Source organism: Haliaeetus leucocephalus, unplaced genomic scaffold (genome assembly GCF_000737465.1).
Source record: "Haliaeetus leucocephalus isolate CR32 unplaced genomic scaffold, Haliaeetus_leucocephalus-4.0 Scaffold164, whole genome shotgun sequence".
NCBI classification, from domain to species: Eukaryota; Metazoa; Chordata; class Aves; order Accipitriformes; family Accipitridae; genus Haliaeetus; species Haliaeetus leucocephalus.
In genome coordinates this window covers 346,289-357,378 of record NW_010972600.1, presented here as the reverse complement: position 1 = coordinate 357,378, position 11,090 = coordinate 346,289, and the positions used below count along the sequence as shown (strand labels likewise).

The window sequence follows — 11,090 nt, the reverse complement described above, 5'->3', positions numbered from 1 at the left end:
GGGCCGGGGCACGGGGCGGCCGGCGGGGCTGGCCCGGCCCGGGGGGGGGGCCCCCAAGCAGGGCCAGGAGCCGCCTCGGCTCTGCCACGGCTGTGGTGGAGGTCCCAGCGCTCGGGGTGAGCCGGGGCCGCATCCCCACACCGCAGTGGGACTCGTGGGAAGGGAACCGGGCGGCGCTTCCTCGGCGCGGGGAGCGGGGCTGAGACAATAGCTCCTGTGAACAACAGCGGGGACGGTGCCAAGACAAACCGGCAGCCCTGCACGCCGGGGTCCTGGCCGGCTGCACGGGGCCCTGTCCCGCAGCCCCCTCCGGCCTTCGGCAAGGGCCCCGGAGCTCGGGGTCGGGGGTACCCTGAAGTGCGGGGAAAGCACCTGGTCCCCGGATCTCAGCCCAGGCCGAGGGGGATGCTGGGCCTCGAGTCCCCAGCACCAGCCCAGCTGAAGCTGCTCGATAACCCCGAGGGGCTGGGGCGGGCGATAATCAAGCACAGCCGTGTGCTTCGGACAGGAGGCAGCCAGGGCAAAGGGGCCTCTTGTGGGGCAGCAGCTCCGTCCCCAGCTCTTCCCTGTCCCGGGAGCCGACTCGCGACTAACCCAGCCCTGGGAGTGAGGTGCAGCACTTGCAGCCAGGGGTGCTGGGCGGGGGGGCAGGAAGAGCCAAAACAATGGGGCTGGCGGTGCCAGTCCCTGCCGCCCTCTCCGCGGGGATCTGCCAGCTCTTGTAAGCTCCTGAATCCTCCCAGAGCATTTCTTCCCCCAAGCGCCATGTCTGCCCCCGGCATGCCCTGCCCAGCCACCCCTTCCCATCCACCGGCTGCTATGCTCCCCCCTGCGCTGGAGGGATTCAGCAGTTATGGCTCCTGCGGGGCAGAAACTGGGCAGAGTATGGCAGCCCACAGCATCCTCCACCCAGGAAGCCATTTGTCAGGCCTGAATAAAGTGACAATAATCCTATTCACCTTTTAGCCTCATTTCCTAAGGCAACAAAGCACATGCATTTGCCACGTGCAGTGCAGGTGTCACTCAAACCCTGATCCCATTTGCGCAGCTCCAGGCAGCAGGAAGTTTTGCTCATTACCCCTCACAACAAGCTTTGCCCAGGGGGGTGGGAGCAGGGGCAGGAGCCCCAGTTGGGTCACGGAAAGCCCCACGCAAGGCAGTTTGCCAGGGAGCATGTCCCTGCCATAGCCCCAAGGAGCTGGCAGCAGAGCTGACCTCCCCAGCCCAGCAGGACAAGGCACCAGCAATGCCCCTCGGCTGCATGGCTGGAGCAAGGCAGCTGGGAGCTCACCACCACCTCCAGAGCTCACATGTCCCAGCCAGTCCTGGCCTGTGGACTCAGGGCACACCCAGATCAGAGCAGCGGTGAAGCCCCCAGGCATCCGTCGGCCACAGCTCTGCACAGCCAGGTGCTGCCCAGGCAGGTCTGCTGCCTGCACCACACAGTTGCTCTCAGAGGAGCTCAGCGCCTTCAGAGGAGCAGAGGCAAAAAACACCTTCCCAGCACAGTGCTGGAGGGTTTTGCAGGCTCAGCAGAGCCCACCCTTCTGCCCAGGCAGAGACCGAGCCTTGGCCACAGCTCCAGGGCAGAGGCGGTGAGCACTGCACCCTCCCCAGGAAGGGCAGAGATGCTCTCCAGGCCAAAGGCAACCCTGCCCAGTCACTCCTGCCTGCTATGTGAGTTTGGGGAGGGAGAGAAGAAGCTTACTGTGAGACCCAAGACCACCCTGCAGCCCCCAGCCACAGCCCTGGGAGAGCAGCTAGCCCACTCGCCCCTCCCAGCCAGGGCTGCAGGTAGCAGGGCAGGAGCTGGTTCACAGCTGACACAGAAACCCCTGCAGCCTGGGCACAGACCAGAGCAGAGCCTCACCCACACACCACACAGCCGTTCCCTTGAAGTATTTTATTAAACAGTTTCACAAAAAACCAAACAAACAAAGAAAAAAAAAAAGCAAAACCCAGAAGCAGAAAGACTCAGAACTACCCCATCCCTCCCAGCCAGTTAAAAACTACAAAGAGCTCATCCCCACACCCTGCAGTGCCCGACAGCCACCAGGCACATCCTGCCTGATGTCCCGGCCTGCTCCCTGCAAACACAGCTCTGGCATCACGGGAAGGGGCAGCAGGAAGGTCCCACCAGGGACAGCCCCACCGGGGGCAGAGAGAAGCAGTGCTCACTCTGCAGCCCTTCCTGCTCAGACACCTCAAAGGCTGTAAGAAAGCCACACAACGCTCACACACTTCCCACCCAAAGCAACCACTCACCAGCTCCACAGCCTCCCCAAACCGTTCCTCCCATGTGGGGCTGAAGAGGAGTTCTACATGCCCAAACAGTGGGCAGCCACCACCAGGTTTTGCCATCACTCCTTGTCCAGCCAGAGCCACCAGCTCCCTGGTTTTTGTGGATTTGTGAGCACCCCAACATGACTCCCCCCTCCCCATCTGCCCCTCACCCAGGAAGTTTATAAAATACGGTTTGGTTTTGTTTTTTGCTTTTTCTACAAAGACAGCAGTGGGATTTCCTTTGCAACAGCAGAACAGTCTCCCTGCGAGGTAGAGAGTTAATTTCAGGGCTGACAGATCCTAAATTCAAACCAGTTTGTCCTAGTTGAGGTAAAATTCAGTAGTTTATAGTAAGTTTTGCAGTGCCAGATGGCCATCAAGATTCCTCATTGCCAGAGTCATCCTCATCACCGTAACAGCTGTCTGCTTCCTCCTCCATCTCATCATCCTCATAATAGTCATCATAGAAGAGGTCTGAGCCCTCATCTGGGGCTGGAGTCTTGGTCTTCACACAGTACTCTGCCAGTGTAGTGGGGACCTTCACACCATCCCGCTCAGCATCCACCTTTGTGCCCAAGACTTGCTTCCTGGAGGGCGAGAAGTGGGGGATGAGGACGGAGCTTTGCACAGCACACCCACATTGCCACATGCGGCTCACCCCATGGAGATGCCGGGCGACACAGCCCTTCCCCTCTCACACCCCAGCTCATGGGTCGCTCACCCGCACAAGACTGGTGGGAGGACAGGGGAGGGAGAGCACTATGGAGCAAACACGGCTGCACTGCAGCATGCTCCCTGCTCCGAGAGCCCCCCTTGCCATGCCAGGGCTGGCCAGTCTGCAGCTCAGGATCTTCACATGCTGGTCCCATGAGGCAGCCCTGCCAGCAAGGCCGTGCTGGCACCACATCTGCTACGAACCCAGATCCTCAGCTCTGGGGCTAAAAAGGGCCAGGGCTTCGGCTGAGAGCAAAGCTGGGCACATAACCCAGCCAAGCTTCTCCCAAAAGCCACACTCGGAGCCAGAATCCTTCCCTCCTACCAGCCTGCAGATGGGACTTGACGGGGGCAGGACATGCCTCAAGATCATCTGTGTCCTACAAGATCACAGCTTAGGAAGTGTTCTCAACAGTGGCACAGCGCTGCTGGGTCTGGGCTCAGCTCAGCACGCACCTGATGATGTCCGTGTACTCCCGATCCTTCCCTTTGCTCTCCTTCCACTTGCGGTACATCACGGAGGCATCCACATTGGCTGGAGAAAATGTGTTGGGTTCATTCAGCAGCGAGATCACACTTAGGAGAATGGTCCTGGCAATCAGTAAACACAAGCTGGTAAGAGCTGAGGTGGGTCAGCAACCACCCAGGTCCCAGGAATGCCAGCAGCCTCAGTGTCACAGCGTCGCTGCATCCTGTGGGTCAGGAGGGGAGCCTGGTGCAGGCCCACCAGTGAGGGTGTATCTCAGCAAAGTCGAGCAGGTCAGGCAGGAGACAGCCATGCATGGGCTGTCAGGCTCACGCACGTTCCCATGCAAGCTCTAGCCATTCTTCAGCAAAGCACACCACCTAAGTGCCTTTCAACAACCTCTAGGCATCTCCCGCAGGCTTTGGGAGCAGAAGGCAGTCCCCATCTCCCTGCTTTCCCATCCCTGCCCTCGATGAGCCTCCTGCCTGCAGGTCCCTCCCCATGCAGCCCTTACCGCACGTTCTGTGTGGGGTTCCACCGCTCAGATGGCAGCTCCCCACTCTGCGGGTCATCCACCGGTGGGTGGAGGATGGAGATGCAGACATCGCCGGTCTGAAAGCACAAGTGAAACGGGATCCTTAGGAGCTGCTGCCCCAAGCACTCTCCAGCAGCAGCTCAGTCCTCTGTTCCAGTAGCCTGCTTGCTCTTCACTTTGGCTTAAGCCAGGTGAGGCAATCCCAGCCTGTTCTTTCAGTCCATAGGAAGGGACAGCAGAAGTGGTGGTCCCCGCTACGCTGCCTGCAGCCTCAGGCCTTGGATAAGTACCCCATGATTGCCAGCACAGTACAGATGAGGCTGCCTAATCACACGCTGTCCGATGCCCGAACACATTGCATCCGCAGCACAGCCTTCCTGGTTCCCATCTGACACAGCCCAACCCCACACACCCCCAGGCAGCAATCCACCACAAGCACGCAGCCTTGGGGCCACGCACATCGCTCACTCTGCATCCACCCTTGGCAGAAGCACAACGTCCCTGCTAGCCAAGCATAGGAGCCTTCAAGCCTGGAAAGCCTGGCTGACCTGGAACCAGCTCCAGGACAGGAGACCGGCTGTCATAAGCTCGTTAGTCGCATTTCCAGTGCCAGGCACTAAATGCCAAAGGCACTGAGTTTCCAATGCCATGCTCCAATGCCAGACAAAGGCTGGCATTTTCATCCCTGCATGTCCAAGACACCCCACGCTGTCCCAGGCGACCTACCTCATAGATATTGGGGTGCCACATTTTGGTTAAGAACCTAAAGGCAGGAGGAGAATAGGGGTAGTCGATGGGAAACCGGAGACGAGCCTGCAAGTAAACAATAAGGAGAAGTGAGCATCAGCTTGTGAAGGAAGGGAAGGAAACCACAGATCTCCTGACACCACCAGGAAAAAGGAACCTCTGCCAAGTCCAGCTGTGCTCCTGCAGAGACAGGGCCTCCGCGCCTGCCTGTCTGCAGGCAGGACACCGGCAGCATGGCTGCCCTGCCACCACACAGAGGAAAGCGAGTGGATGAGCCTGCGAGCTGCAGCAGCTCCTTCACCACCATCCTGCCCCATAACCTCTTCTCCACTGGGGTCCACCTGTGCTAACCCAGTGCTCTCCGACATGGAGGGAGGCAGCAGCCCCCAGGCAGAGCACAGTGGGAGCTCGCAGTGCCAGTCCGGCACGTGCCTTGCACACTCACTGCCCCTTCCCACAGCAGCACCCACAGCACAGGGTGATGACACCAAGGGCAGGCTGCTTCTGGATGGCAAACAGCGGTGGGGCAAGGGCCTTGTGGTCCCAGCTTGAGCCGCATGCCTAAACAAACAGAGTGGCACTCAGAGCCAGACTGCAAGTCTGGGGTCATCCCCAGTCCTGCTGTCAGGGACACACAATGGCCACGCCACCAGAGGAAAGGGGTTCACCCCTCAGAGCTCACAGGGAAGGAAGCATCAGGTGCTCAGTGCTCTGATTAACACACTGAATCTCCAAAAATAGCCCAAGTCAAAACCAACCACAGTGCGTAGCTCAGGTGCTAAAAATAAAAGCACATGAAGATCACGCCGCAGTCCACAACTTCAGAGCCAGGAGAGACAACCACTGGCTTCTCCTGCGGTCAATGGCCACAAAAAACAAGGTATTAAGGTAGGCCAAAAAGACAGGCTCACTGTCAGCCTCCAAGTGAGAAGGCAAAGCCTGAGGTGACACAGAGATGTACAGCAACATCCCCATCCTCCCCAGAGAGCTGCTGCCCCAGCCCACCAGCACTAGGCATCCCACGAGGATGGGGGCAGCTTCTCCCTGTGTTGCTACACTACCTGCAGTGACTGTTTCAGCTTTCAGGTGTTTCCAGGCTCTGGAAGCAAACTTCCAGATTCAGCCACTGCTCCCAAAAAAGCCAACAGCCAGAAACAAACAAAATGGTAAAGATTTAAAACACACAACTACTCCCTGAACATTTCTTGCTCCCTCAGTTCATATATGCAAGAATTTAGATGTTGGATCCATGAAACAACACTGTGAACTACCCCGGCGCTGCCTGGCAGTGACCCGGGATTGCTGTTCACCCGTGGAACAAGCCCGGCGCAGGCCCCATTCAGGAGGGTAACTGCAAACAAGGCTTCAGATGCTTCTGGAATTACAGCCTCAACAACAGGCAATGCTGCCAACACTAGTTGTCAGCTAACAGCCATTAAAAGATTAGCATAGAAGGTAGAGAGACATCTGTCCTCCTCCCTGCTGCCCTGACCAACCCCGATTCCATCCTGGATTCCAAGGCCTCTGCTCTCCAACCTCCTCCCACCCCAGCAGGATCTGTCCCCAGCACAAGTTGATCTGATGGCAAGTCCAAGGAGCCCCCAACCACGGCATGTCCATCCCTACTCCCATTACCACCTTGCCTCCCAGGCTGGCCCTCTGTTTGACCATCCTGTGCTCTGCTGTACAGGACAAGAGGTGGAAAGAAGGAAAAGCGAGGTGGCGGCTGGGGCTGGACACGTTTTGTGTGCGCATGGAGCTTCAGGCAGCCCAGGGCAGCGCACGCACACACACACATCAACACACAGCCCTGTGCTGGGCTCTGGCCAAACAGCTGAACTTCACAGAATAATCTCCTTTGTTGTGCCAGAGGGGATCAGAACAAAACCAGCCAGAGGCAAAGCGATACCAAAGGGGGCTCAGAAAGCAACCCCACTTTGCCGTACACAAACAGGCCAACCGTTACCATGAGCTGGAAGAGGACTTAGACCCTTCACTCTCCTCTTACACAGAAAGTCTCATCTACTGCCACCCAACAGTGCTGAATTTGGAAGCTCTCAGGCAAAAAACAGGAGCATGAGCTGCTGAAAGGGTGAGAGTTCAAAGGGCTTAGTGCCAAAACAGGCTATGGAAAAAGACTCTGTTTCAGTGAAGAGAAAAAAATCTGACTCTGAAGCATCAGACTTGCCTGCCACCGCTCCACAGGAGAAAAAAAACAAACCACCCAGCTTCTCAGGCACAGCTGACCCTCAGGCTGACTCACCCCGGGTATATCCCCACCCTGCCAGCAACAGGATGAAGACAGAAGAGCTCATAGTGGAGGAGGGAGGATGAGAAAGAGGAAGAAAACAGCTACGCAAGTTGCTCAACACCTGGGAAGAGCAGATACACATCCTCCCAATAGGGATCATGCAGTCAGGCCATGCATGCCTTCTCCCCCCCTCAAACCCCAAACAAAACCACAACACCCGCTCCCCACCCAGCTCGAGCTTCTGCTCGCTTGGCCTAAGCCACCTGTGCCTGCATGGGAGAGTCCTTCATCTCTTCCCTCTGGTTTGGTGGCAATGCCCTGGATTCCCTCCAGGAGAAGGAACACCAGCAACCCAGAGCTCACTCTCCTGCACCCACAGACTGGGGGCTGGAGTGGGCAGGAAAGAGGAAAAGCCCGCAGAGGCAGAGCCCCTGGGGGGGGTGCAAATCCCCCTTCCAACAAAGGGAATCCTTTCCTAGTTTGGCAGCAGCCACCTGCACACAGGCTCCCTTCTTCACTCCAGCTCCTCCTTGCAGGCACCCCAGGAATAAATACCCCAGGTCCTGAAGCCCCACTGACCCCAAGGTATCCAGCTACAGACCCAGGTCTTCCTGGCCCTCATCACCCCCTTGAGCCCAGGAGCAGCCCGTCATGCTCCACCAGTACCTACCTCAATCCGACACCCAAGACCCCTTCCCTCTCGCCCCACAGCCCCCTCCCAGGGTCTCCTTGTCCTCCTGCAGTCTCTCTGCCTTCCAATATTCCTTCCCAAGGCATCCTCCCCGCAGTGCATCCCTCAACACCACTTACCCTGCCTTGGCCCCTCCTAAGCCCTTTCTCCCACCACACACCTCTGCCCCCCAGGTCCCCCTACTCACACACCAAGCCCCCCCACGCCACCAGAGCTTCGCCTCCTCGAGACCTCGGTCCTACCGACCCCGCACGTCCCCCTGCTGCCCCCAGCCCCTCACCTTGAAGTACCCGCCCTCATAGTAGGTGTTCGGGGGGCCGAAGATGGCCACCTCCCAGTTGTAGAGGTCCCCCTCATCCACCAGGTTGACCCGGAACCCTTCCACGGGCTCCTCCTGCAGCCCTTTCAGCTCCAGCAGCAGCGCCTTCTGCGAGCTGGGCACGAGGGGCCGCGCCATGCCTAGGAGCCGGGGTAGGCCGCGAGCGAAGCCGGGGACTGGCGTAGACACGACAGCCGCTGCAGGAAGGGGGGACAGCGGGGACGGCTCTTGCTGCTCCGCGGCCGCTCCGAGCGCAGCCGCGCGGGGCACGGCGGGAACTGTAGTCCGCCCGCGCGGGGCGGGGCCGGCGCAGGCTCCTCCTATACGGGCCCGCTCGCCTATCAGAGCTCGCCGTCGGCGTGGGCGGGCGGGAGAGCGAGCGGGCTCCTCCCCCCGGGCGCTGTCCGCCTATCACAGCGCACCGTCCCCGCTCGGGGGCGGGGCTCCTTCCCGGCAGCTCCTGCGGCGCGGCGGGCGTGCGTTCGTTCCCTCAGGCGTCGCCGCTGTCCCGGAGCCGTGTTGCGATGGTGGCGACGCCGCCCCGGTCCCGCATTCACAGCGTGCGTCGGTGCTTCTGGCCTCCTGCACCAGCGCAGCCGGCTTTCCTGCCGAGCAAACCTATCGCACGCGCGAGGGTTGCCTCAGAGATCGGCCTCTTCCCGTTCGGGCCTGAGCGGCCACGCAGGCCTCACTGCCCCCGGGGTCGCCGATCCCCCCGCCCGCGGGAGGCTCCCCGGTGCTCCGGGACACCCTCAGCACACTGACCGACGCTAAATCCCACCCCGGATGACAGCCCTGGTGCTCACAACACAGCCGTGCTCCTTTGGGTCAGCGTTCAGCGTAAATGGTTGACGCTTCACCAGATGATTACACCCGTCAGCCAGGAGGAAGCACTTAGCACAATTACTACACTTATGCAATACTTTACTGCATTTTACAAGGCAGCATCTAGAATTCGAGCAGAGGCTGCTCCTGGCACGGGCCCAGCAGAGAAGATCTCTCCCAGCATCACCAGTTCCCACCTCCCCTTGTGTCACATCCCGTCACCTGCACCTCGTTCAGGAGCCACCGCCTGCAGCCTCACCCAGTCCAGCTCCAGGTAGTGCCCCTCCTGGCTGCAGGGATCAAAACATCCGCTCAGAAAAACCAACCAAACATCCCAGAGCATGAAAGGCATCCTCCCAGCTTCTCTTCTTTTTTTTTTTTTTTTGGTAGCTACTACAAGTGCTTTGCACCCCCGTGCCTTCAGCTGGGCAGGCTGCTACAGGCTGCTGACATTGGCCCCTGAAGACAGAGACTACGTGACGGATCTGCGAGCTGCTGCAGTTCATTCTGGCGCTACGTGCCGCCAGGCAGTAAAAAAATTGGCCCCTAAAAAAATAATAAAAAGCTTTAATGTCTTACAGTAAACCAATAATTGCACAGTATAAACAACTAACATCGCCAAGTTCAAATAAATAACACATGGTTCAACACGCTTCTCTGTTCAAAAGCAAACTACAGCCTCAGGGAAGGGGGTTTGTCTTGTCTTGACCCAGCGCTCCATGTCCCAAATCATTATTGAATCTGTAGCACTCTGCAGCTTCGCTTGAGAAGTCATCACGCAGGTATGAGCCTCAATCTTCAGAGTCCGGACCACAGTGGCCAGAGGCAGTTGGGTAAACACCAAGCGAGCAGACAGCAAGGACAGCTCATCGCCCCACAGCTCGGCTGCTGGGAGAGGCGGAACCCCCTCTGGCTCGCAGCCCTTCCCAGTGAGGTTTGCTCCCCAGCCAGCTGTTTCTCATCTGCTGTGTGTTTAAAACATTCTGCTTAATAAAATAACACTTGATCTCACACTGTGGATCAGCCCCGTATTTACCTGCGAATCCTCACAGCAGCCTGTGAGGTAGATGAGCATCGCCCCACACTTCACAGATAGGTGTGAAACAAACCCAAAAGCAGAAACAAAGGTCAGCGTGAAGCTGCAAAACATGACATTGCCAGGGCTAGAACAAAATTGCAGGATATCTGGAGGTCCAGGCCCACATTCACTTCATTCTGGCTCATTTTTAATGGCTAACACTGCCCTACAGTTTACAGGCCTCCTTGCAAGTCCCCACTAAACACCTAGAAAAGATTTACTAATGCCAGCTAGATCGGAGGAGCCGTGGCTGGGAGAGGCACAGTGGACAGGGACACATCCAGCGCTGGAGATGGCTGGGCACCTGTGGCACTCGGAACAAGGAAGGGAGCATGGAAAGGGGGAAAATCTCATTGGGCAGACCCAGGCCCTCTACACAGCACCTGAGCAGCCCCCCCCGGCTCGCCATCCAGCTCAGTGCCGGGGTCCGAAGCCTCCTTTGCATGAATGGCTCTGCGCAGGGCACTTGAGGGGTTCGAAGCGGACGCAGACAGTGTTGCTCCCGCCTGGGCATTACTCAATGGGCTTCACTCTTGCAATGAACAAGGCAGTGGCTTTCTTCAGGAACTCATCCCTGCTCATGGAGGTGCCAAGCTTCCTCTCCTGCAGCGCCCGGTCCATGGCCAGGGCCAGGCCATCTGGCCCCAGCTTAGAGCCTGCCTCCAGGTAGCGGCTGGGGAGAGAGAAGTTGCCGGTGCCCAGCGCATCCTCCAGCGCCCGCAGCACGGCCTGGCAGACCCTCCCGTCAGCGGCACCGGAGCCACCGTCCAGGACGCCGAAGAGCGCGTCCGCCTTGGCCGCGAACTCCAGCAGCACGAAGCAGGTGAGGACGCCGTAGCGGAAGACATCGAAAGGCACGGCCTCGTGGTCACGGCAGCGGACTCGCCCCAGCAGCGCCGCCGCCGCCTCCGCCGGCGCTCCCCCATGCTGGCAGATGCGCCGCAGCAGCTCGCTGTACAGCCGCCCGTCCACGCCCGCCTTCCGCCGCCGGCCGCCGGCGCCCAGCACCTCGTAGGCCGCGCCGGCATTGCTGTCGAAGGCCGTCCTGTCGCGACACGGCACAAACACAGAGACAGACGGGCCGCCTCGTCTCCCGCCCGCCCCGAACTACAGCTCCCGGCGTGCCCCGGGCACCAGCCCGCCGGGGCGGGGCGGCCGCGGGGCACGCCGGGAGCTGTAGT

The 11,090-nt window shown here is 59.2% G+C and overlaps 2 protein-coding genes across 2 annotated transcripts in view; both read right to left on the bottom strand.

Moving 5' to 3' along the window:
* Positions 1-1,959: 1,959 nt before the first annotated feature.
* On the bottom strand, positions 1,960-8,241 carry CDC34 (cell division cycle 34). The gene is made up of 5 exons (XM_010563135.1): positions 7,968-8,241; positions 4,725-4,811; positions 3,978-4,075; positions 3,454-3,588; positions 1,960-2,870 (listed from the first exon to the last, which is right to left on the bottom strand). The coding sequence occupies exons 1-5, from the start codon at positions 8,142-8,144 to the stop codon at positions 2,660-2,662; spliced, it is 708 nt and encodes a 235-aa protein (XP_010561437.1). The 5' UTR covers positions 8,145-8,241; the 3' UTR covers positions 1,960-2,659.
* A 987-nt stretch (positions 8,242-9,228) lies between these two features.
* TPGS1 (tubulin polyglutamylase complex subunit 1) overlaps positions 9,229-11,090 on the bottom strand; it is a 2,370-nt gene continuing 508 nt past the window's right edge. The window contains exon 3 of the mRNA XM_010563261.1: positions 9,229-10,963. Within this exon, the coding sequence (XP_010561563.1) occupies positions 10,423-10,963 (541 nt within the window). The 3' untranslated portion in view covers positions 9,229-10,422. The remainder of the gene's footprint in view (positions 10,964-11,090) is intronic.

Bases quoted from the DNA above. Each gene is read 5' to 3' on its own strand.
- CDC34 (XM_010563135.1), bottom strand. From the start codon at position 8,144: ATGGCGCGGCCCCTCGTGCCCAGCTCGCAGAAGGCGCTGCTGCTGGAG. The intron at 4,076-4,724 runs GTAGGTCGCCTG...TTGTGCTTTCAG, and splicing joins GGCACCCCAATATCTATGAG to ACCGGCGATGTCTGCATCTC. The intron at 2,871-3,453 runs GTGCGTGCTGAG...CTCGCCCTCCAG, and splicing joins GAGTACACGGACATCATCAG to GAAGCAAGTCTTGGGCACAA.